Here is a 23,524-nt window from a genome sequence, read left to right as displayed (position 1 = left end):
GTCGTACGTCCAGGAGCAATATGTCCTCACTTGCTGCTCTCTGAGCACTTCCAACTCGCACACGCACACGCACACACACACGCACGCGTCCTCCAAGTCGGAGTCCGTGGGCGGGGGGGCGGGGTCGGCGGGCCCTTCCCCTCCTCTGACCCTCTCTCTGGCGCCGGCCCCCCCCTGCTGGACACCGGGTCCCTGCCTCAGGGCCTGGAGAAGATGGCTCCCCCGGAGCAGAGGGCCACCCTGTCCCGCTGGGCGGACGCGTCGTCGTGGCAGCAGAGCCTCCCCTCCGACGGCACGGGGGGTAGCGGCGGAGGCGCGAAGAAGGTGATGATACGAATGAGTTTGTAATACTACAAATTAGGGCTGTCAGTTTATCGCGTTAATTAGATTCATTAATTACACAGCAAATTATCGCGTTATGAAAATTAACTCAAAATTAATTACAATTTTTTTTTTTTTTTTTTTATATATATATTTTTTATCTCATTCATTCCATAAGAACGTAGAATACACATTACAGACTTTTTTTTATATGGTCCATTTGCATGTTCTTGGTATCCGATTCTAGGGACATCTATGAATCTCAGGGAATGTATTCCCAGTGTCAGAAATACTGTGTCTGTTACTAGGCTTGAGTCAATTGTAATGAACCAAATGAGAATATCAATTAAATCTTTTTTATCTTCAACTGTGAATAACACCATGCTCAAATTGACCAGACCTGAAAAATCTAAGCAAATTAATAGATGGAAGATGATTAAACAGAAGGTTTTGTAGATACAGTACTGAATTCTGCCATCCGGACACATGAAATTTGAAATATGGTTATAGAATATAGAATATCAGGCATAAAATGGTTATGCGATTAAAATGCGATTAATTAGATTAATTAATTACAAATCCTGTAATTAATTAGATAAATTTTTTGAATCGCCTGACAGCACTAAATACTACAAATAAACACTCACCTTATCACCCACTCTACTCACTTTAGACACTTTAACACACTTTATATTTATTAGTAAAGAGATTTGCACTACAACTCATACCTCATTGCACCTTACCCTAAGTTTGTACCTCATCCCATTTCTGCATTGTACCTCACTGTTACTCTTTTTACTCTGTATTGTATATATGTGTATATATATAATATATTGATTATTTTACGTACTTTGTGGACTTTTTCCATTTGATACTTTTTATCTATTTTTATCTAGCAGCAGCACACTCCCAGGGGCTCATACAGAAGAAAGCATTTCATGATAAAGTATTCCCGTATTTTACCATGACAATTAATAAACAAACTTGAAACTTGAGTTTCACTATAGTTTGAGAAAAGAAAAGCGGATTTTTAAAGGGGAACTATTTCCAATTTAAGAATCCAAAAGCTGGAGCGCTGACGTCTGAAGCTGCTTGGGAAAGATGGTATAGATCGTTATAGATTACACCTGGTTCACCCAGAGGGGGGGGTTTCTGTGTCAGAATACCACTAGGGGAGAGTGGGGTGAGGAGTGCCACTTTTTACTTAAAGTGCCTTTGAAGCAAGGGGATTACAGTAATGCCCCAAACTAAAATATGTACACATAGTTTAGGATGTTGTGCATCCCTGGGGACAATCACTTTGGATCTTAAATAAACTGTTTCAGAAATATAGCTTTAGAAAAAAAAATTGGTTTTGTGGCACAACTTGCCCCCGGTGCGGGGTAAGATGTGACATTAGAGAGAATACACTGGGGTAACTTGTGCCATTGATAATTTTACGTAAAACAGATACTGTACTTTTAATCTCAAAAGCGGTAAAAGCATCCTGCAGATCTTCATCTCCTTTCCAACCTGACGTATAGTCTTCCCCTGTTGCACCTCTTTCACTGCTCTTTCCAACTTCTCAAGAGGAGTTGAAACCCTGTCTGTCTTCCGTTTGTATATCTGCGTGGCATGATGGATTTTGGCCTAAAATTAAGAATCAAATGTAAGAATACAATGTACAATAACAATAAAATACAATAAAGTAATATATATATATATATATATATATATATATATATATATATATATATATATATATATATATATATATATATATATATAGTTAATAATTATAAGTTGGGGCAACTTAACAAACAGAACTTCTGGCACAACTTAACCCAGGCCCTTTGGCACAAATCACCCCAAGCCTACCATTTTGAAAAAAATGCATCCCCCAGCTGTTTTGAGCTAGCATCATGCTAACTGTATAGACTCACGGTGTAGCTTACTAAAGCACTAAAACATGTGTGAACTGTTTTCAAAAGTTGTCTATAATTGTTCAAACACAGCAATAAAAACCTTGATCATACAATTTTACTTTGGAGGGCAAAAAAGGTTTTTTTGAACTTAAATGTGCTTACCTCTCAAGCCAGGTGTCTCCCTTCTCTGCAGGTTGAGTGAAATGGATGCCTCTTCAAAAATATGTTGTCACATGACCAACTTCTTCTATGGTTTTCTAGATAACAGGGGTGGCACTACATGCCCTTTGGCACTACTTACCCCACTCTCCCCTATAGAATAAAGTGTCTGTATATAAACCCAAACAAACATGGGTTCACAAAATCGGTCTTATGTATGGAACAACTCCAAACTGATGATATCATTGATTGGTTGATTGATTGATTGAAAATTGTATTAACAGATTTCAGAATGGGTACAATACAGTACGGCTCAATACACACAATTGTTAAGGGGATGCATACCAGAGAAAGACTTTTGTCTTGTTTACATCAGGGTCCCCCATTTTCAATTAATCAAGACATTTATGACATACATGACATACAGGTATACTGTTGCATCTAGACATTTATGACATACCAGATTTACAAATACAGTACTGTTTGTGATACAAAAGAGTCTAAAAAGAGATATACATTTGAGGGGGAAGAAACTGTACAGTACATTGGAGGAGGTTGGGTAGGTTGGGTGGTAAATCATATTGATATGGCCATGAATTATGGTACATAAAGATTCAAGACATGTATTTGTCATGTACACATACACAAGACACGTAGTGAAATGAAGGTGGCCATGATGACCGCCTCGATTGTGCAAAGATACAAATAATAAAATAGAATAGATAATAAATAGACATGCTAAAAAGTCATACGAATTTCATTTCATTTTTATTTATTCGTACATGGAATTATTACAGTCTGTACATTGGAGGTGGTTGCAGGCCATGGAAATAATAACATGCTGGAATTCCTCATTCTGATTGGTGTTCCCCTTCAAGTATCAGAGATTAACCCGTTCACAACCACACTACAGAAGGTTAACCGTCGTAGTGAAAGGGTTAACCTTCTGTAGTGTGGTTGTGAAAGGGTTAACACTTTGTCGTGTGGCAGTGAAAGGGTTAACCTTCTGTAGTATGGTAGTGAAAGGTTAACCTTCTGTAGTGTGGTAGTGAAAGGTTAACTTTATGTAGTGTGGTAGTGAAAGGGTTAACACTTTGTCGTGTGGCAGTGAAAGGGTTAACCTTCTGTAGTGTGGTAGTGAAAGGGTTAACCTTCTGTAGTGTGGTAGTGAAAGGTTAACCGTCTGTAGTGTGGTAGTGAAAGGGTTAACCTGCTGTAGTGTGGTAGTGAAAGGTTAACCTTCTGTAGTGTGGTAGTGAAAGGTTAACTTTATGTAGTGTGGTAGTGAAAGGGTTACACTTTGTCGTGTGCAGTGAAAGGGTTAACCTTCTGTAGTGTGGTAGTGAAAGGGTTAAACTTCTGTAGTGTGGTTGTGAAAGGGTTAACACTTTGTCGTGTGGCAGTGAAAGGGTTAACCTTATGTAGTATGGTAGTGAAAGGTTAACCTTCTGTAGTGTGGTAGTGAAAGGTTAACTTTATGTAGTGTGGTAGTGAAAGGGTTAACACTTTGTCGTGTGGCAGTGAAAGGGTTAACCTTCTGTAGTGTGGTAGTGAAAGGGTTAACCTTCTGTAGTGTGGTAGTGAAAGGTTAACCGTCTGTAGTGTGGTAGTGACAGGGTTAACCTGCTGTAGTGTGGTAGTGAAAGGTTAACCTTCTGTAGTGTGGTAGTGAAAGGTTAACCTTCTGTAGTGTGGTAGTGAAAGGTTAACCTTCTGTAGTGTGGTAGTGAAAGGGTTAACCTTCTGTAGTGTGGTAGTGAAAGGTTAACCTTCTGTAGTGCGGTAGTGAAAGGGTTAACCTTCTGTAGTGTGGTAGTGAAAGGTTAACCTGTAGTGTGGTAGTGAAAGGGTTAAATCAAGGGCTTTGAGTCTCTTTGTTCTCACACCCTCCTCTCGTTCCCACCCAGAATGGGCGTCGTCTGTGTACGACGGGGAGGAGTCTCGTCTGTGCGCGGGGGAGGAGTCCCGGAGAGGCAGAGGCGCTGGCTCGCTCCGCCATGGCGGCACGGAGCTTCTCCTCCCCTCAGGGCGAGCTGGACATGCATCGCCTGCGGAGGGCGCTAGAGAGGGTGTCCTTCGACCAGACCCTGGGGGGCCGGCTGGAGGAGAGCGACGGGGAGCCACAGCCCCCCCTCAGCCGTCCCGCCGGAGCCTCGCGGACTCCAGTACGTTCGCTTCTGTCAAAGAAACACGTCGACATTTTGGGAAATTAGCTTACCGTAGAAAGCCTAGTTAGCCTAGCTTAGCACAATGAATGGAAGCGGACATGACTGGGTAGCCTTCGGAGAGGTGTTAGTTAGTTGGACAATGCTAGGCTAACCGGCACTGTCCGCTTCCATTCATTGCGCTAAGCTAGGCTAACGTGCAGCCAGATAGCTTTCTACGGTTAGCTAATTTCCCAAAATGTGGGAGTTTTCCTTTAAGTTAAACAGTAGAAGACATGCATCCACCCACGCATTCCACCCTTCCATCCGTCCATCTATCAATCTGTTCCATCCATCCTTCCATCCATCCATCTATCTATCAATCTGTTCCATCCATCCATCCATCTATGTGTGGAACTGGACACATCCATGGTCGTAGAAGAAATTTTTTTCTCTCTCTCTCTCTCTCTCTCTCTCTCTCTCTCTTCCTCTCTCGCACTGTCTCTCTCTCTCTCCCTGTCTCTCTTCCTCTCTCTCTCTCTCTCTCTCTCTCTCTCTCTCTCTCTCTCTCTCTCTCTCTCTCTCTGTCTCTCTCTCTCTATCTGTCTCTCTCCCCCTCCCTCTCTCACCTCCCCTCTCTCCTTTCCTCTCCCCCCCCTCTCTCTCTCTTCTCTATCCTCTCTCTCTCATCTCTTCTCTCCTCTCTCTCTCTCTCTCTCTCTCTCTCTCTCTCTCTCTCTCTCTCCTCTCTCTCTCTCTCTCTCTCTCTCTCTCTCTCTCTCTCTCTCTATCTCTCTCTCTCTCTCTCTCTCTCTCTCTCTATCTGTCTGTCTCTCTATCTGTCTCTCTCCTCCTCCCTCTCTCTTTCCTCTCCCCCTTCTCATCTCTCTCCCCCCCTCTCTCTCTCCCTCTCCCCCCTCTCTCTCTCTCTCTCTGTCTCTCTTTCTATCTATCTCTCTCTCTCTCATCATCTCCCCCCTCTCTCTCTCCCTCCCTCCCCCCCCCCCCTCTCCCTCTCCCCTCTCTCTCTCTGTCTCCTCTCTCTCACCCCCCCCCCCCTCTCAGACGGGCTGCTGTTCCCGGCCTCCCCTCTGGACTGGGACAGCTTCACGGACCCAGAGTACCTGTTCAGCGCCGCGCCCCCCGAGGGCCCCCCCCCTCCCCCTGCCCCTCCCCCTCCGGGCCAGTGTCGCTCCCTCATCCACGGCCAGCTGGGGGGCAGGTCTGTGTCCTGGGAGGTCACCGTGGACCTGGGGCACCTCTGGGGCCCCCCCGAAGGTCAGGGGTCGACGGGTGGAGGAGGGGGAGGGGGGGAGTCTTGGGGGGAGATCGTTCACCAAGCTGACCGCCCGCTCCGTCATCAGAGACTTTGAGAAAATGGCGGAGAAAGAGAACGACCTTGAACAAGGTGAGAATGTTAAACTAGGGGCTGCCGGATTACGGCAAAGATCATAACCACCGTTATTTTGGTAAATATTGAGATCACGATAATCGTAACACAGTGGCTCAGGAGGTAGAGTGGTCATCTGGTAATCGAAGGTTGCCGGTTAGATTCCCGCTCCTCCCCCGGGCAGCGTGTCAAAGTGTCCTTGAGCAAGACACTTAACCCTGACCGCACCCGGTGAGCAGGTTGGCACACCGTCTGTGTGTGTGACACGCTGCCCGGGAGGAGCGGGAATCTAACCGGCAACCTTCCGATTACCGGATGACCACTCTACCTCCTGGGCCACGGTCTCGCCCCCGAAAGTCAATGAGTAATCGTGTCAGATCATCGTGATCTCAATACGATGTGTTTCAGGTCCGGCGAAGCGATACGCGTGAAGGCGATCCAGACCAGTAAGAGCTGCAACGTGGTCTGCATGTACACCGCCTTCACCGCCGCCGACACCGACCCCGCCGAGGGCCCGCCGGACGGCGCGGAGGGTCAAGACCACAGGTAGGTAGAGGCTCTCGCTCTCGGCTGGTCGCACAGAAATCTGGATTCAGTAAATCATCGATCAATCATTCATGACATTCTCCTCCATTTCCGCTGTGATACAGAGGTATAGCCAGGCCGTGTGGCCGACTACAGGCTCTTTATTATCTTTAACCCTTTCACTACCACACTACCAAAGGGTTAACCCTTTCACCGCGACGATACGGAAGGTTGACCCTTTCAATGCCACACGACACAAAAGGGTTAACCCTTTCACAACCACACCACGGACGGTTAACCCTTTCACTACAGTGTGGTAGTGAAACTGGGTTAACCTTCTGTCGTGTGGTAGTGAAAGGTTAACCGTCTGTAGTGTGGTAGTGAAAGGGTTAAACCACGCTGTTATGTATTTTTATTGTGTGTGTATGTGTGTGTGTGTGTCTGTGTATTAGGCATGCGTCTGGGGAACAGGTGGGGCTCCCAGTCAGGTAGTCGCAAGCAGAGAGCCTATTCTGTCGGCCTGGGCCGTCCGCCATCCAGTCGAGACAGTGAGGAGATGGAGGACAACAACTGGAACTCCACAGGTAGAGACACGGGCGGGCGGGCGTCAACGACGCGTCTCCTCCTGAGAAGTGCAGATACATTTTTATTTACACAGATCACACGTACAGACATCTAGAAACACCATTGACAGACAGGGGTGTAAAAAGTACCCAGAAATGACACTTTGAGAGCCAGCCGTGTTTTCCTTTTTTTACCCCCTTACATCCACTCCAATGTTAACGTTAATATCGCCTAATCTATGTTTTAAATTATGGCCTTATGTGTCTAATCTGCCCGTCGCTTATCAAAGACTCATTTTCCAGTCAACATTGTCGTAGCAGATTGTTTTTTTTCTCGCTTCATTTTTACGTTTGATAGCATTTTGAAAATGACTTGTTTGATCGGGTCTGATTATCCTAATACTGATAACATAGATTCCTTACCTGAAATCAGATGGTATCCAAATGGATTATTCCAATTCCTGATCGCCATTCGAAGAAAAAATCGCTCATTTGATTGATCCATCGTGTATACAGTAAAACACATATTCCCCGCGGCTCCAGACCCCGGTTACATGAGTGAGAAGTAAAATGTGGAGTGTGGTTTTTTTTTTCCCATTCATTTTCATTGAGTCCAACCCAAATTTTTATTTACAGATTTACCATCTGGGAGACGATAGGGGGCGCTTTTTTCACATCTGAGCGCCTGGGGTGACTGGATCTCCAACGGTAGACTCGCTTGATGCAATATGATTTCAGATCGCTAATAAAATAAAATAAACGAATAAAGCGAATATTCTCGTAATTGGGCATTCAACCCGGGGGATACTAACCCGAATAATCTCGGGCGTGGCATGCAAAGTGTTAAGTGAAAGTATGGGTACCGTCTCAAAATCGTACTCAAGTAAAAGTCAGAGTGTCTGGCTAAAAACACACTTGAGTAAAAGTAAAAAGGTTTCTACTTTTAAATGTACTAAAAAGTTAAAGTAAAAAAAAAAATCTGACCGTCTATTCTTCTGATAGCAGGTGTTTAATCAAAGATCCCGCTTACTAGTCTTGCACATAAAATATTTACGATTAATTGCAAATATTTTCACGCCGAGCTATAGATCGTGGATGAATACGCACAGAAAGGTACACCGTAAAACATGTTCATGCTTTATTTGTTTTAAAACGAGACGATTTAGAAAATGGGCAATGGGGGAAATACGTTGCAGTTTTCAAGATGGTGGACCGGCCGGAAACAGCGCCGATGACGTGACCACTACACCCATAGATATATATATAGAACACTAGATAGCTTGCCCGCGCTGCCGGCCAATGGAGAGCGACGTCACTGAACCGCCGCCATCTTGCCAGGGGCAGCCTTGAGTGAGAGTGAGTGAGCTGCACAGACAAAAATACTCATAACTCGCTGAAATATTGACGGATTTACAAACGGTTTGGTTTATTACAAGCATTATTAACGTGGCTATGATTCAAGCGGTTTGTAAAAAAAAACATCTTTAAAAAAAAATAACTACATCTTTGATGTTTATAGCAAACCAACCCGTTTGTAAATCCGTCAATATTTCAGCGAGTTATGAGTATTTTTGTCTGTGCAGCTCACTCACTCTCACTCAAGGCTGCCCCTGGCAAGATGGCGGCGGCTCAGTGACGCTGGTGACTCCGCCTTAAGCTATCTAGTGTTCTATATAGATATCTATGACTACACCTCCCTATAGAGACGACTGCTGGGGTGTTGAGTGGGCCTCAGAGACCTCTTTAACTCGTGGTTCTGCTTCTCAGACAGGGACGACACTCCGGCCTCGCCCTGCAGCCTGACCTCCTGGGACTCCAGTAAGCGCCGCGACACCTGATCCTCCACATTGCCTCATCCATCACCATGAAGCACCACGAGGGCTAACTGCAGGCCTCGGTGCTCAATTCTGATTTATTGTTGCTCAGATCAGATCAATTATTTTGCTTTGGCTTTTTTCCACATTATTTAAAAAATGTAAATAAAAAAATGTGGCCAAGATCAGATTCCAGTGTGAACTGGTCACATCATAATATGCTCCTGAATGAATGAAAACTTTATTTAACAGAATGCAGAATGGGTATACAACACAGTACGGCTCAATACACACAATTGTTAATGGGGATGCAGACCAGAGAAAGACTTTCGTCTCGTTTACATCAGGGTCCTCCCCAATTTCAATTCATAGTGACATTTATGACATACACAACATACATGACATCATGACATGTATATAGTACTGTTACATTTGTGACATATACGATATGCAAATATACAGTACTGTTACCCATAATTCCTAACAGAGAATATATACATATGATGGGGAGGAGACTACATTACATGAACTGACCCGCATCCTGCAAAAGAACAATAAAGAAGATGGGACGTTAAAAATAACGGTGTCGAGTGACGTAAAAGTCACATGTCACTCTGGGGTGCGACAGTGGCTCAGGAGGTAGAGCAGTCGTCTGGTAATCCGGAGGTTCCCGGTTCGATTCCCACTCCTCCTGGGCAGCGTGTCGAAGTGTAATTGAGCGAGACACTTAACCCCTAATAATTGCTCCCGATGAGCAGGTCGGCACCTTGCATGGTCGCCTCCGCCGTCGATGTGTGATTGTGTGAGTGAACGGGTAAAATGTGAGGAACAAATTGTAAAGAGCTGTATATTGTATAAAAGCTGTTATATAAATGCAGCCATTTACCATTTATGGAAGTCGCATGACTGTTGGGACTGAGGTCGCGTAATCTCTCGCGTTGCAAAAGATCAGACCTTGTATCTGATTTCGGACCACATTATGAAAGTGGGCCCGGTTCAGAATTGAAAAGATCAGATCCCTTTGTGATTTGTGATTGATTGATTGATTGAAACTTTATTTAACAGATTGCAGAATGGGTACAATACAGTACGGCTCAATACACACAATTGTTAAGGGGGATGCAGACCTGAGAAAGACTTTCGTCTTGTTTACATCAGGGTCCCCCCATTTTTTATTCATAATGAATTGTGCTGTTCACACTGTCGGATCTCAGAGTCACATTATATGAGCAAAAGAATCAGATCTGGGCCACTCTCGCCTGCAGTGTGAACACAGTCTATGTAGCTGGTACAGTATTGTATTGATTATTGATTTATAGCAAACTTCTCCATCTATACACTACGGGTATTGCACTACCACCCCTGCAGGAGTTATACAATTAGGTGCAAATCCGCATACACGCAGCAAGAACGGAGAGACTCAGGCTCAGCTTCTTCCCCTAGAGGCCATCAGAACATTGAACACTGATCTCTCCACACACACAAGCACACATGAACACACATGAACACACAACACAACATTCTGCACTCCACTCGCACACACACACACACACACCACAGGTCACTTTAAACACACAAGAAAAGGTCACTTTAAAGGAAGGAAAAGGACACTAAGAAAATAACTTGTTTGTGATTGTTGTACACTACAGTATCTATTATTTTTACTAGGGATGCTCGATATTGGCTTTTTTACCGATACCGATATTCCGATATTGTCCAACTCTTAATTTCCGATACCGATATCAACCGATATCAACCGATACCGATATATGCAGGGTTTCCCCGTCCAAAAAACTGAATAATTTCAGGTAACTAATAATTTCACTGGATATATAACAAATATTGTTATTTTATTTTTTTATTTTTTTAAACCGATACCGATATTTTCCGATATCACATTTTACTGCCGATATCGGCCGATAATATCGGTCGGTCGATAATATCGGACATCCCTAATTTTTACTATTCTATTGTTTTTATTGCACAATTGAAGCGTGGCATGGCCAACCGCATTTCCCTGTATCTATGCCCTGGTATGTATGTGATGAATAAAACTCTTGAATCTCTCAGGTGTGGCGGGCGGCCCCTCCCCCGCCAGCCCCTCGGCCGCCTCGTCCACTCGCTCACAGAGGTCCGTCGAGAGCAAGTCCATGGAGAGCTTCTTCGGCTCCAGGTGAGACTCGTATATATGGATGAATAATCCCACCCACTGCACACAGACTCGGCTGACGGGAGGAGGGGCACCCGGACTAACAGACTGAATTTTAGAGAGGGGGGAGATGAGAGAGAGAGATAGATAGATAGATAGAAAGAGAGACAGAGAGAGAGAGAGAGGGGGGAGAGGGAGAGAGAGGGGGGGGGGAGAGATGAGAGAGATAGATAGAGAGAGAGAGAGAGAGAGAGAGGGGGGAGAGGAAAGAGAGAGGGAGGGGGAGAGAGAGACAGATAGAGAGACAGACAGAGAGAGAGAGAGAGAGAGAGAGAGAGAGAGAGAGAGAGAGAGAGAGAGGAAGAGAGAGATGAGAGAGAGAGATGAGAGAGAGAGATAGATAGAAATAGAGGAGAGAGAGGGGGGGGGAGAGGAAAGAGAGAGGGGGAGGTGAGAGAGGGAGGGGGAGAGAGACAGATAGAGAGAGAGAGACAGAGAGAGAGAGAGAGAGAGAGAAAGAGAGAGAGAGAGAGAGGAAGAGAGACAGTGCGAGAGAGAGAGACAGTGCGAGAGAGGAAGAGAGAGAGAGAGAGAGCGAGAGAGAGAGAGAGAGAGAGAGAAAAAAAATTCTTCTACGACCATTGATGAATCCAATTTTATCCTAGGGCCATATGTGCACTAAACTCAGCTAAAATTTAAAACAACCAATGTCCCTTGCACCCCCCCCCCCCCCCCCCCACGCACACACAACATTAAGGGATAGTGCAATTATCTTTTACACCCCCCTGTTTATGTTAATGTTATTTATGCCTTACTCCTGTTTTTATATTTAATAGTGTTTAGGACTGTGTTTTTTATATTTTTACTAGCACCTAGGGCTGCGTTTTAAATTTCGTTGTAACAACTGTAACAATGACAATAAAGATCTATTTTATTCTATTATTCACGTTCAGTGCCAGGCTCACACTCTCTAAATGCAGCACTGAACGGCACAGGAAGTCCTTCATTCCGACAGCCATCAGACTTTACAAAGCATCACTGAGCCTCACTGCATCACTGAGCACAGGGTGACAGTTACCATCTTCCTGGACTCTTACTTTTAAAAACAACACTGTTCAACATTACACTTACTGTAGACTTCTGTATATTTTTTACTGTATATTTTATACTAGAATGTATATACATGAAATGTGAATCTCGGTCTGTGTACTCTATTATTATTATTATCTTATTCTTAGGCAATTTGTTTTGTTATTCTTATTCGTGACTTTGTCCCGTCTAAATGTCTAAATGTTTACCGTGATCGATTCGTAGAGTCAAATTTCCCTCGGGATGATTAAAGTATTTCTATTCTATCTATTACATTTATATAGCACTTTTCTAGACACAATGTAGGGGGGAAATTGCCTCCTTCACCACCACTGGTAGCACCCAACCGTGGGCTACGCAGGCTCAATGGCTGCCATTACACTGGCACCCGCCACACATGATTATTATTTTATTTTTCTCCACATGGTAAATACACAGGTCACAACATGTTTACATGAACGTTTTGGAGTTGTGTTTGGTGACTGTTGGGAACTAGGCTACACTGGCACACCTACTTCCAGTGAATGACGCTAAGCTAGGCTAACGGTGCAGGCTGTTCCCTAAGCCTACTGCATGCACAGAGAAGAACAGGGTGTATGTATCTGCTTGTCTTACTCCAGGGTAGATGGCAAATAAGCTAATTTCCCAAAAAGTTGGCGTGTTCCTTTAAGTAAAATTCTGAGATACTGTACTTGTACCTCATTTCATGGAACTTTAAAATACTTTTACTCCACTACATTTATCTGAACCCTACCTTTGAAGACAAAGATTTTGCATAGAAAGAATGTATGAAGATTATACACTTTCACATTTGAAGCCTGGACAACTTCCAAGATGAGGTGATCAGAGCAGCATCACTGGACCACGTACCACTTTAACATGACCTTTAGAGGTCAATGGATCAAGCACCGGACTACATGGAGAATGCATACTTTTACTTTAGATACTATTATATTTAGATATATTTAAGTACATTCAATCGCAAATGCTTCTCTACTTTTACTTTCCCCAGAGGTACTCATTCAAGAAAAGGAACCGTGTACTTCTTCCACCACAAATCTTCCTCACAATCATACAGAACCATGTACAGATCGCTGTACAGTCGTTGGTTTTGGATTTTGTGTGTGAGCTTGCCTTGAATATGTACATTTGTGATATTTTTTTCCTTTTGTAAGTCCACACGGGTGTGTGTGATTTGTCTGTAAACAAGACCGAAAAATAAACTTCGTTCATTCAGATGCAGCTCGCAGGTGTCTGGTCTCTGGTCTCTGAGCTCTGCTCTGCACTGCTACTGCGGTAATCATGCACCATTAACCTGGCAGTGCTGTTAAGGAGGTGTTAATGACACTGTGCCCTTGCAGTAGAGGTGCAGTTTTTTTAAGAGCTGGATCTGTAAACTTCCAATTCAAGTAAAAATATGAGTAAGATGGGAGATGCAAGGTTATCGCCCAACAGCAGCAGTAAAAAAATATATATATATATATATATATATATGAGCTGTTACTTGTTTATTATTTTTATTCTGTCTTTCCATGTTTGAGAACTTTGCAGGTTATTGGGATCACACAAACATATTATTTTGTAAGTCAAAAACATTAAAGTTAAATGATCTTGTGGAATTTAAAACCGCACAATTAATGTATAAAGCAAAAGGGTAATGTACTTCCGGGAAACATTCAAGAACTGTTCTTTGATAGAGAGGGGGGCTATAATCTGAGGGGAGAACTCAATAAAAAAGTTCTTAGTGTACGCACTACCATGAGAAGACGCTGCATCTCGATATGTGGAGTGAAACTGTGGAACAGTCTGAATGTGGTGCTAAAGCAATGTCCAAACATGAGGCAATTCAAACTGAATTATAAGGAAATTATGTTCACGAGGTACAGGGATGAGGAAGGCATTTGACATTCACGAGTGTTTACATTTTTATTTTATTTCGTTCATGTTTTACATTTTTGTTTTGCATATATATACTGTATATATTTGTTTTGTAAGGTTTTAAATCAGTACACTCATTTGAGTAGTGGAAAAGGGGTAGGATTAAATAAGTGTACACTTCTTCCTACGCCTTTTCGAACATGTAAATTGAGTTACGTTTAGCTTTTGTTAATTTATTATTATAATTCTTTTCATTTAATTTCTTGAGATCAATGATTCGTTTTGATTTTATATTGTTTGTATTTATTTATTTACATGTTCGAAATAAAGATTTCAAATCGAATCAAACTGTCTCCGTCTGTGTTCCAGGTTCCCTCTGGGCAGACTGAGGTCATCCATCTCCTCGGGGAAGCAGGCCCCTCTGAAGGCCCACTGTCTGTCTGCGGAGACGGAGAAACAGGCCGAGGAGGAGGCCCCAGACTACCTGCCTCTGGTGGGTCAGACAGAGGCTTTACTAGGCTTCAGACAGAGGCTTTACTAGGCTTCAGACAGAGGCTTTACTAGGCTTCAGACAGAGGCTTTACTAGGCTTCAGACAGAGGCTTTACTAGGCTTCAGACAGAGGCTTTACTAGGCTTCAGACGGAGGCTTTACTAGGCTTCAGACAGAGGCTTTACTAGGCTTCAGACAGAGGCTTTACTAGGCTTCAGACGGAGGCTTTACTAGGCTTCAGACAGAGGCTTTACTAGGCTTCAGGCAGAGGCTTTACTAGGCTTCAGACAGAGGCTTTACTAGGCTTCAGACAGAGGCTTTACTAGGCTTCAGACAGGGGCTTTACTAGGCTTCAGACAGAGGCTTTACTAGGCTTCAGACAGAGGCTTTACTAGGCTTCAGACAGAGGCTTTACTAGGCTTCAGACAGAGGCTTTACTAGGCTTCAGACGGGGGCTTTACTAGGCTTCAGACAGAGGCTTTACTAGGCTTCAGACAGAGGCTTTACTAGGCTTCAGACGGGGGCTTTACTAGGCTTCAGACAGAGGCTTTACTAGGCTTCAGACAGAGGCTTTACTAGGCTTCAGACAGGGGCTTTACTAGGCTTCAGACAGAGGCTTTACTAGGCTTCAGACGGAGGCTTTACTAGGCTTCAGACAGGGGCTTTACTAGGCTTCAGACAGAGGCTTTACTAGGCTTCAGACAGAGGCTTTACTAGGCTTCAGACAGAGGCTTTACTAGGCTTCAGACAGAGGCTTTACTAGGCTTCAGACGGGGGCTTTACTAGGCTTCAGACAGAGGCTTTACTAGGCTTCAGACAGAGGCTTTACTAGGCTTCAGACAGGGGCTTTACTAGGCTTCAGACAGAGGCTTTACTAGGCTTCAGACAGAGGCTTTACTAGGCTTCAGACAGAGGCTTTACTAGGCTTCAGACAGAGGCTTTACTAGGCTTCAGACGGGGGCTTTACTAGGCTTCAGACAGAGGCTTTACTAGGCTTCAGACAGGGGCTTTACTAGGCTTCAGACAGAGGCTTTACTAGGCTTCAGACGGGGGCTTTACTAGGCTTCAGACAGAGGCTTTACTAGGCTTCAGACGGGGGCTTTACTAGGCTTCAGATGGGGGCTTTACTAGGCTTCAGACGGAGGCTTTACTAGGCTTCAGACAGAGGCTTTACTAGGCTTCAGACAGGGGCTTTACTAGGCTTCAGACAGAGGCTTTACTAGGCTTCAGACAGAGGCTTTACTAGGCTTCAGACAGAGGCTTTACTAGGCTTCAGACAGAGGCTTTACTAGGCTTCAGACAGAGGCTTTACTAGGCTTCAGACAGAGGCTTTACTAGGCTTCAGACGGGGGCTTTACTAGGCTTCAGACAGAGGCTTTACTAGGCTTCAGACGGAGGCTTTACTAGGCTTCAGACAGGGGCTTTACTAGGCTTCAGACAGAGGCTTTACTAGGCTTCAGACAGAGGCTTTACTAGGCTTCAGACAGGGGCTTTACTAGGCTTCAGACGGAGGCTTTACTAGGCTTCAGACAGGGGCTTTACTAGGCTTCAGACGGAGGCTTTACTAGGCTTCAGACAGGGGCTTTACTAGGCTTCAGACGGAGGCTTTACTAGGCTTCAGACGGAGGCTTTACTAGGCTTCAGACGGAGGCTTTACTAGGCTTCAGACGGAGGCTTTACTAGGCTTCAGACGGGGGCTTTACTAGGCTTCAGACAGAGGCTTTACTAGGCTTCAGACAGAGGCTTTACTAGGCTTCAGACGGAGGCTTTACTAGGCTTCAGACAGAGGCTTTACTAGGCTTCAGACAGAGGCTTTACTAGGCTTCAGACAGAGGCTTTACTAGGCTTCAGACAGAGGCTTTACTAGGCTTCAGACGGGGGCTTTACTAGGCTTCAGACAGAGGCTTTACTAGGCTTCAGACAGAGGCTTTACTAGGCTTCAGACAGAGGCTTTACTAGGCTTCAGACAGAGGCTTTACTAGGCTTCAGACAGAGGCTTTACTAGGCTTCAGACAGAGGCTTTACTAGGCTTCAGACAGAGGCTTTACTAGGCTTCAGACAGAGGCTTTACTAGGCTTCAGACAGAGGCTTTACTAGGCTTCAGATGGAGGCTTTACTAGGCTTCAGACAGAGGCTTTACTAGGCTTCAGACAGAGGCTTTACTAGGCTTCAGACAGAGGCTTTACTAGGCTTCAGACAGAGGCTTTACTAGGCTTCAGACAGAGGCTTTACTAGGCTTCAGACAGAGGCTTTACTAGGCTTCAGACAGAGGCTTTACTAGGCTTCAGACAGGCTTTACTAGGCTTCAGACAGAGGCTTTACTAGGCTTCAGACGGAGGCTTTACTAGGCTTCAGACAGAGGCTTTACTAGGCTTCAGACAGAGGCTTTACTAGGCTTCAGACGGAGGCTTTACTAGGCTTCAGACAGAGGCTTTACTAGGCTTCAGACAGAGGCTTTACTAGGCTTCAGACAGAGGCTTTACTAGGCTTCAGACAGAGGCTTTACTAGGCTTCAGACAGAGGCTTTACTAGGCTTCAGACAGAGGCTTTACTAGGCTTCAGACAGAGGCTTTACTAGGCTTCAGACAGAGGCTTTACTAGGCTTCAGACGGGGGCTTTACTAGGCTTCAGACAGAGGCTTTACTAGGCTTCAGACAGAGGCTTTACTAGGCTTCAGACAGAGGCTTTACTAGGCTTCAGACAGAGGCTTTACTAGGCTTCAGATGGAGGCTTTACTAGGCTTCAGACAGAGGCTTTACTAGGCTTCAGACAGAGGCTTTACTAGGCTTCAGACAGAGGCTTTACTAGGCTTCAGACAGAGGCTTTACTAGGCTTCAGACAGAGGCTTTACTAGGCTTCAGACAGAGGCTTTACTAGGCTTCAGACAGGCTTTACTAGGCTTCAGACAGAGGCTTTACTAGGCTTCAGACGGAGGCTTTACTAGGCTTCAGACAGAGGCTTTACTAGGCTTCAGACAGAGGCTTTACTAGGCTTCAGACGGAGGCTTTACTAGGCTTCAGACAGAGGCTTTACTAGGCTTCAGACAGAGGCTTTACTAGGCTTCAGACAGAGGCTTTACTAGGCTTCAGACAGAGGCTTTACTAGGCTTCAGACAGAGGCTTTACTAGGCTTCAGACAGAGGCTTTACTAGGCTTCAGACAGAGGCTTTACTAGGCTTCAGACAGAGGCTTTACTAGGCTTCAGACGGGGGCTTTACTAGGCTTCAGACAGAGGCTTTACTAGGCTTCAGACAGAGGCTTTACTAGGCTTCAGACAGAGGCTTTACTAGGCTTCAGACAGGCTTTACTAGGCTTCAGACAGAGGCTTTACTAGGCTTCAGACAGAGGCTTTACTAGGCTTCAGACAGAGGCTTTACTAGGCTTCAGACAGAGGCTTTACTAGGCTTCAGACGGGGGCTTTACTAGGCTTCAGACAGAGGCTTTACTAGGCTTCAGACAGGGGCTTTACTAGGCTTCAGACGGGGGCTTTACTAGGCTTCAGACAGAGGCTTTACTAGGCTTCAGACAGAGGCTTTACTAGGCTTCAGACGGGGGCTTTACTAGGCTTCAGACGGGGGCTTTACTAGGCTTCAGACAGGCTTTACTAGGCTTCAGACAGAGGCTTTACTAGGCTTCAGACAGAGGCTTTACTAGGCTTCAGACAGAGGCTTTACTAGGCTTCAGACAGAGGCTTTACTAGGCTTCAGACAGAGGCTTTACTAGGCTTCAGACGGGGGCTTTACTAGGCTTCAGACGGAGGCTTTACTAGGCTTCAGACAGAGACTTTACTAGGCTTCAGACAGAGGCTTTACTAGGCTTCAGACAGAGGCTTTACTAGGCTTCAGACGGGGGCTTTACTAGGCTTCAGACGGGGGCTTTACTAGGCTTCAGACGGGGGCTTTACTAGGCTTCAGACAGAGGCTTTACTAGGCTTCAGACGGGGGCTTTACTAGGCTTCAGACAGAGGCTTTACTAGGCTTCAGACAGAGGCTTTACTAGGCTTCAGACAGAGGCTTTACTAGGCTTCAGACAGGCTTTACTAGGCTTCAGACAGAGGCTTTACTAGGCTTCAGACGGGGGCTTTACTAGGCTTCAGACAGAGGCTTTACTAGGCTTCAGACAGGGGCTTTACTAGGCTTCAGACAGAGGCTTTACTAGGCTTCAGACAGAGGCTTTACTAGGCTTCAGACAGAGGCTTTACTAGGCTTCAGACGGAGGCTTTACTAGGCTTCAGACAGAGGCTTTACTAGGCTTCAGACAGAGGCTTTACTAGGCTTCAGACAGAGGCTTTACTAGGCTTCAGACAGAGGCTTTACTAGGCTTCAGACGGAGGCTTTACTAGGCTTCAGACAGAGGCTTTACTAGGCTTCAGACAGAGGCTTTACTAGGCTTCAGACAGAGGCTTTACTAGACTTCAGACAGAGGCTTTACTAGGCTTCAGACAGAGGCTTTACTAGGCTTCAGACAGAGGCTTTACTAGACTTCAGACAGGGGCTTTACTAGGCTTCAGACAGAGGCTTTACTAGGCTTCAGACAGGGGCTTTACTAGGCTTCAGACAGAGGCTTTACTAGGCTTCAGACAGGCTTTACTAGGCTTCAGACAGAGGCTTTACTACATTTACATTTAGTCATTTAGCTGACGCTTTTATCCAAAGCGACTTACAAGTTCTGTACGACAAGCCATCAGGAAGGGCACAACTCTATCAGCTGAGCAACAATGTTCATCAAAGTGTTGAGTGCTACAGTGTAGGTTAGTTTATTAGGACAAGTGCATGACAGTACGGTTAGTTAGGGTTAGATTTTTTTTTTTTTTGTTTTTTTTTAAAATTCAGATAATGGTTGAAGAAGTGCGTCTTTAGTCGACGGCGAAAGATTGGACGTGATTCGGCTGTCCTAACTGGGGTGGGTAGTTCATTCCACCATTGTGGGGGAAGGACTGAGAATAGGCGACTTCTATTTGATGACCCTCCCGGAGCTTGGATAGGAGTAGGTCTGAGGCGGCCAGAAGATGCAGAGCGTAGGGGTCTTGAGGGTGTGTAGTTAGAGACCATTGACCGGAGGTAGGCGGGAGCGGTTCCCTTTGCCGCACGGTATGCTAGGTCGAGGGCCTTGAAGCGGATTCGTGCAGCAATGGGGAGCCAGTGCAGGTCACTAAGAAGTGGGGTGACATGGGCCGACTTCGGTAGGTTTGAGATCAGGCGGGCCGCTGCGTTCTGAATGAGTTGAAGAGGCTTAGTTACTAGGCTTCAGACAGAGGCTTTACTAGGCTTCAGACAGAGGCTTTACTAGGCTTCAGACGGGGGCTTTACTAGGCTTCAGACAGAGGCTTTACTAGGCTTCAGACAGGCTTTACTAGGCTTCAGACAGGGGCTTTACTAGGCTTCAGACAGGCTTTACTAGGCTTCAGACGGGGGCTTTACTAGGCTTCAGACGGAGGCTTTACTAGGCTTCAGACAGAGGCTTTACTAGGCTTCAGACAGAGGCTTTACTAGGCTTCAGACGGGGGCTTTACTAGGCTTCAGACGGGGGCTTTACTAGGCTTCAGACAGAGGCTTTACTAGGCTTCAGACAGAGGCTTTACTAGGCTTCAGACAGAGGCTTTACTAGGCTTCAGACGGAGGCTTTACTAGGCTTCAGACGGGGGCTTTACTAGGCTTCAGACAGAGGCTTTACTAGGCTTCAGACAGAGGCTTTACTAGGCTTCAGACGGCGGCTTTACTAGGCTTCAGACAGAGGCTTTACTAGGCTTCAGACAGAGGCTTTACTAGGCTTCAGACAGAGGCTTTACTAGGCTTCAGACAGGGGCTTTACTAGGCTTCAGACAGAGGCTTTACTAGGCTTCAGACAGAGGCTTTACTAGGCTTCAGACAGGGGCTTTACTAGGCTTCAGACAGAGGCTTTACTAGGCTTCAGACAGAGGCTTTACTAGGCTTCAGACAGAGGCTTTACTAGGCTTCAGACAGAGGCTTTACTAGGCTTCAGACGGAGGCTTTACTAGGCTTCAGACAGAGGCTTTACTAGGCTTCAGACAGAGGCTTTACTAGACTTCAGACAGAGGCTTTACTAGGCTTCAGACGGGGGCTTTACTAGGCTTCAGACAGAGGCTTTACTAGGCTTCAGACAGAGGCTTTACTAGGCTTCAGACAGAGGCTTTACGAGGCTTCAGACAGAGGCTTTACTAGGCTTCAGACAGGGGCTTTACTAGGCTTCAGACAGAGGCTTTACTAGGCTTCAGACAGAGGCTTTACTAGGCTTCAGACGGGGCTTTACTAGGCTTCAGACGGAGGCTTTACTAGGCTTCAGACAGAGGCTTTACTAGGCTTCAGACAGAGGCTTTACTAGGCTTCAGACAGAGGCTTTACTAGGCTTCAGACAGAGGCTTTACTAGGCTTCAGACAGGGGCTTTACTAGGCTTCAGACAGAGGCTTTACTAGGCTTCAGACAGAGGCTTTACTAGGCTTCAGACAGAGGCTTTACTAGGCTTCAGACGGGGGCTTTACTAGGCTTCAGACAGAGGCTTTACTAGGCTTCAGACAGAGGCTTTACTAGGCTTCAGACAGAGGCTTTACTAGGCTTCAGACAGAGGCTTTACTAGGCTTCAGACAGAGGCTTTACTAGGCTTCAGACGGGGCTTTACTAAACTTCAGACAGAGGCTTTACTAGGCTTCAGACAGAGGCTTTACTAGGCTTCAGACAGAGGCTTTACTAGGCTTCAGACAGAGGCTTTACTAGGCTTCAGACAGAGGCTTTACTAGGCTTCAGACAGACGCTTTACTAGGCTTCAGACGGGGGCTTTACTAGGCTTCAGACAGGGGCTTTACTAGGCTTCAGACAGAGGCTTTACTAGGCTTCAGACAGAGGCTTTACTAGGCTTCAGACAGAGGCTTTACTAGGCTTCAGACGGGGGCTTTACTAGGCTTCAGACAGGGGCTTTACTAGGCTTCAGACAGAGGCTTTACTAGGCTTCAGACAGAGGCTTTACTAGGCTTCAGACAGAGGCTTTACTAGGCTTCAGACAGAGGCTTTACTAGGCTTCAGACAGAGGCTTTACTAGGCTTCAGACAGAGGCTTTACTAGGCTTCAGACAGAGGCTTTACTAGGCTTCAGACAGAGGCTTTACTAGGCTTCAGACGGGGGCTTTACTAGGCTTCAGACAGAGGCTTTACTAGGCTTCAGACAGAGGCTTTACTAGGCTTCAGACAGAGGCTTTACTAGGCTTCAGACAGAGGCTTTACTAGGCTTCAGACGGGGGCTTTACTAGGCTTCAGACAGGGGCTTTACTAGGCTTCAGACAGAGGCTTTACTAGGCTTCAGACAGAGGCTTTACTAGGCTTCAGACAGAGGCTTTACTAGGCTTCAGACAGAGGCTTTACTAGGCTTCAGACAGAGGCTTTACTAGGCTTCAGACGGGGGCTTTACTAGGCTTCAGACAGGGGCTACTCCGCTACACGATGCCTCCGCACTCGGCCCACTACATGAACCGTGTCTCCTCAGGTGTGTCACTACATGAACCGTGTCTCCTCAGGTGTGTCACTACATGAACCGTGTCTCCTCAGGTGTGTCACTACATGAACCGTGTCTCCTCAGGTGTGCCTCCAGCTGGCCTCGGGAGCCTTCCTGTTGACGGAGATCTACTCCGACTGTATCCAGATCCCCCTGGACCGTCTGAAGAGAGCCTCCCCCTACAGCCTCCACCGGAGCAGCCTCAGCCCGCCCTTCCGCTGCCCCTCCTCCCTCTCCGGCCCCGCCTCCAATCACCACGTCTCTTCCCTCTCCGGCCCCGCCTCCTCCTTCCTCCTCTCGGTCCCTGCCTCCTCCCCTCCGTCCTCCTCCTCCCCCCCGGCTCCTCCCTTCCACCACACCCCGGACGACACCCCCCTGCTGACCCTGGATCCCAGGCTCCGCCTCCCGAGGACGCCCGACCGGGACCAGCCCTCCCCCGTCGCATCGCCCGCCACCGACGACCCCCCCGGCTCCGAGGACGGCTCCCTGGAGCAGAGCCACCACGCGGGCCACCACCACCACCACCACCACGGAGGCCAGGCGGAGGACAGCGGGCGCGGCTCGGAGACGGACGTCGGCGAGTGCGGCTCTCCGGTGGACGACGCAGCGGGGGCTCCGGAGATGACCCGGGCGGGGGGGAGCGCTCGGCCGGCCGCCCCCCAGCAGGGGGACCTGGAGGGGTCGAGCTGGGCCACGGCGGTGGCTCTGGCCTGGCTGGAGCACCGCTGCGCCGGCTACTTCATGGAGTGGGAGCTGGTGGCGGCCAAGGCGGACTTCTGGCTGCGCGGCCGGGAGCTGCCGGAGGGGGTGGACCTGGCGGCGCTGAAGGGGGCCGCCCGGCAGCTGTTCCTGCTGCTGCGCCACTGGGACGAGAACATCAAGCTCACCATGCTGTGCTACAACCCCAACAACATGTGACGAGCCAATCGGGGGAGAGCCACGCCTACTCAATATGCCGTGTTACAACCTAGGGCTGGGCGATAAAACGATAACGATATATTTTTAATAATAGGTATCGATCGAGATATCAATAAAAAATGTTTTTTACTGCAACAGGGCAGTTTTTAAACCAGAGACAGTGGACAGACTTGTCTTTCTTGCCTGCAACTTAAGTCGCTTTCACACAGGGGCTGTTTGGTCCGGACTTTCGGACCAGAATTCGATAGTCCGGTTTTTCGGGTCTGTGTGAATGCGCGTCGAACTCGGTTCGCGGACCAAACAGTCGAACTCTGGTCCGCCTGAAAACGTCGGTCTCGGTTCGGCTTCATCGAACCAAACGCGAACCAAATATAGGGAGTGATTATTATTACCACTGCTCGCAGCACTCACTGCAAAACAAGCACACTGCATCTAATCTCTCTATCTATCTATCTATATATCTGTGCATCTTGGGAAGAAGGAAGAAAAAACGTGGCTTATTATTATTACCGAGGCGCGCGGCTTATTATATTATTAATAAAACAGCTACTTGTGGGCACTCATAAAAACACCGTGGTCTACAAGTTGTTTAGCGAGAGGATGGTGGTAATGTGCTTCAATAGAACAATGGATCAATGCCATGTCAAAACTCGGCTCCGCTGATCTGGAGGGCTCCG

The 23,524-nt window shown here is 46.5% G+C and overlaps 1 protein-coding gene across 1 annotated transcript in view; it reads left to right on the top strand.

The window, feature by feature from the left end:
* vwa5b2 (von Willebrand factor A domain containing 5B2) overlaps positions 1-22,847 on the top strand; it is a gene marked incomplete at both ends in the record, with an annotated part of 100,688 nt that extends 77,841 nt beyond the window's left edge. The window contains 15 exon segments of the mRNA XM_084313337.1: positions 1-121; positions 124-340; positions 4,292-4,355; positions 4,357-4,511; positions 4,514-4,549; positions 5,594-5,868; positions 5,870-5,936; positions 6,327-6,341; positions 6,344-6,450; positions 6,452-6,464; positions 6,896-7,027; positions 8,774-8,824; positions 10,891-10,993; positions 14,306-14,429; positions 22,014-22,847. The exon segment at positions 1-121 is cut by the window's left edge and continues 52 nt beyond it. Of these exon segments, the coding sequence (XP_084169463.1) occupies positions 1-121; positions 124-340; positions 4,292-4,355; positions 4,357-4,511; positions 4,514-4,549; positions 5,594-5,868; positions 5,870-5,936; positions 6,327-6,341; positions 6,344-6,450; positions 6,452-6,464; positions 6,896-7,027; positions 8,774-8,824; positions 10,891-10,993; positions 14,306-14,429; positions 22,014-22,847 (2,314 nt within the window).
* Positions 22,848-23,524: the final 677 nt, after the last annotated feature.

The sequence above is a fragment of the Notolepis coatsorum genome, assembly GCF_963971535.1.
Source record: "Notolepis coatsorum genome assembly, chromosome: 4".
Lineage (NCBI taxonomy): Eukaryota > Metazoa > Chordata > Actinopteri > Aulopiformes > Paralepididae > Notolepis > Notolepis coatsorum.
Note: the sequence above shows the minus strand (reverse complement) of the source record. Positions and strands in the feature narration are given on the sequence as shown.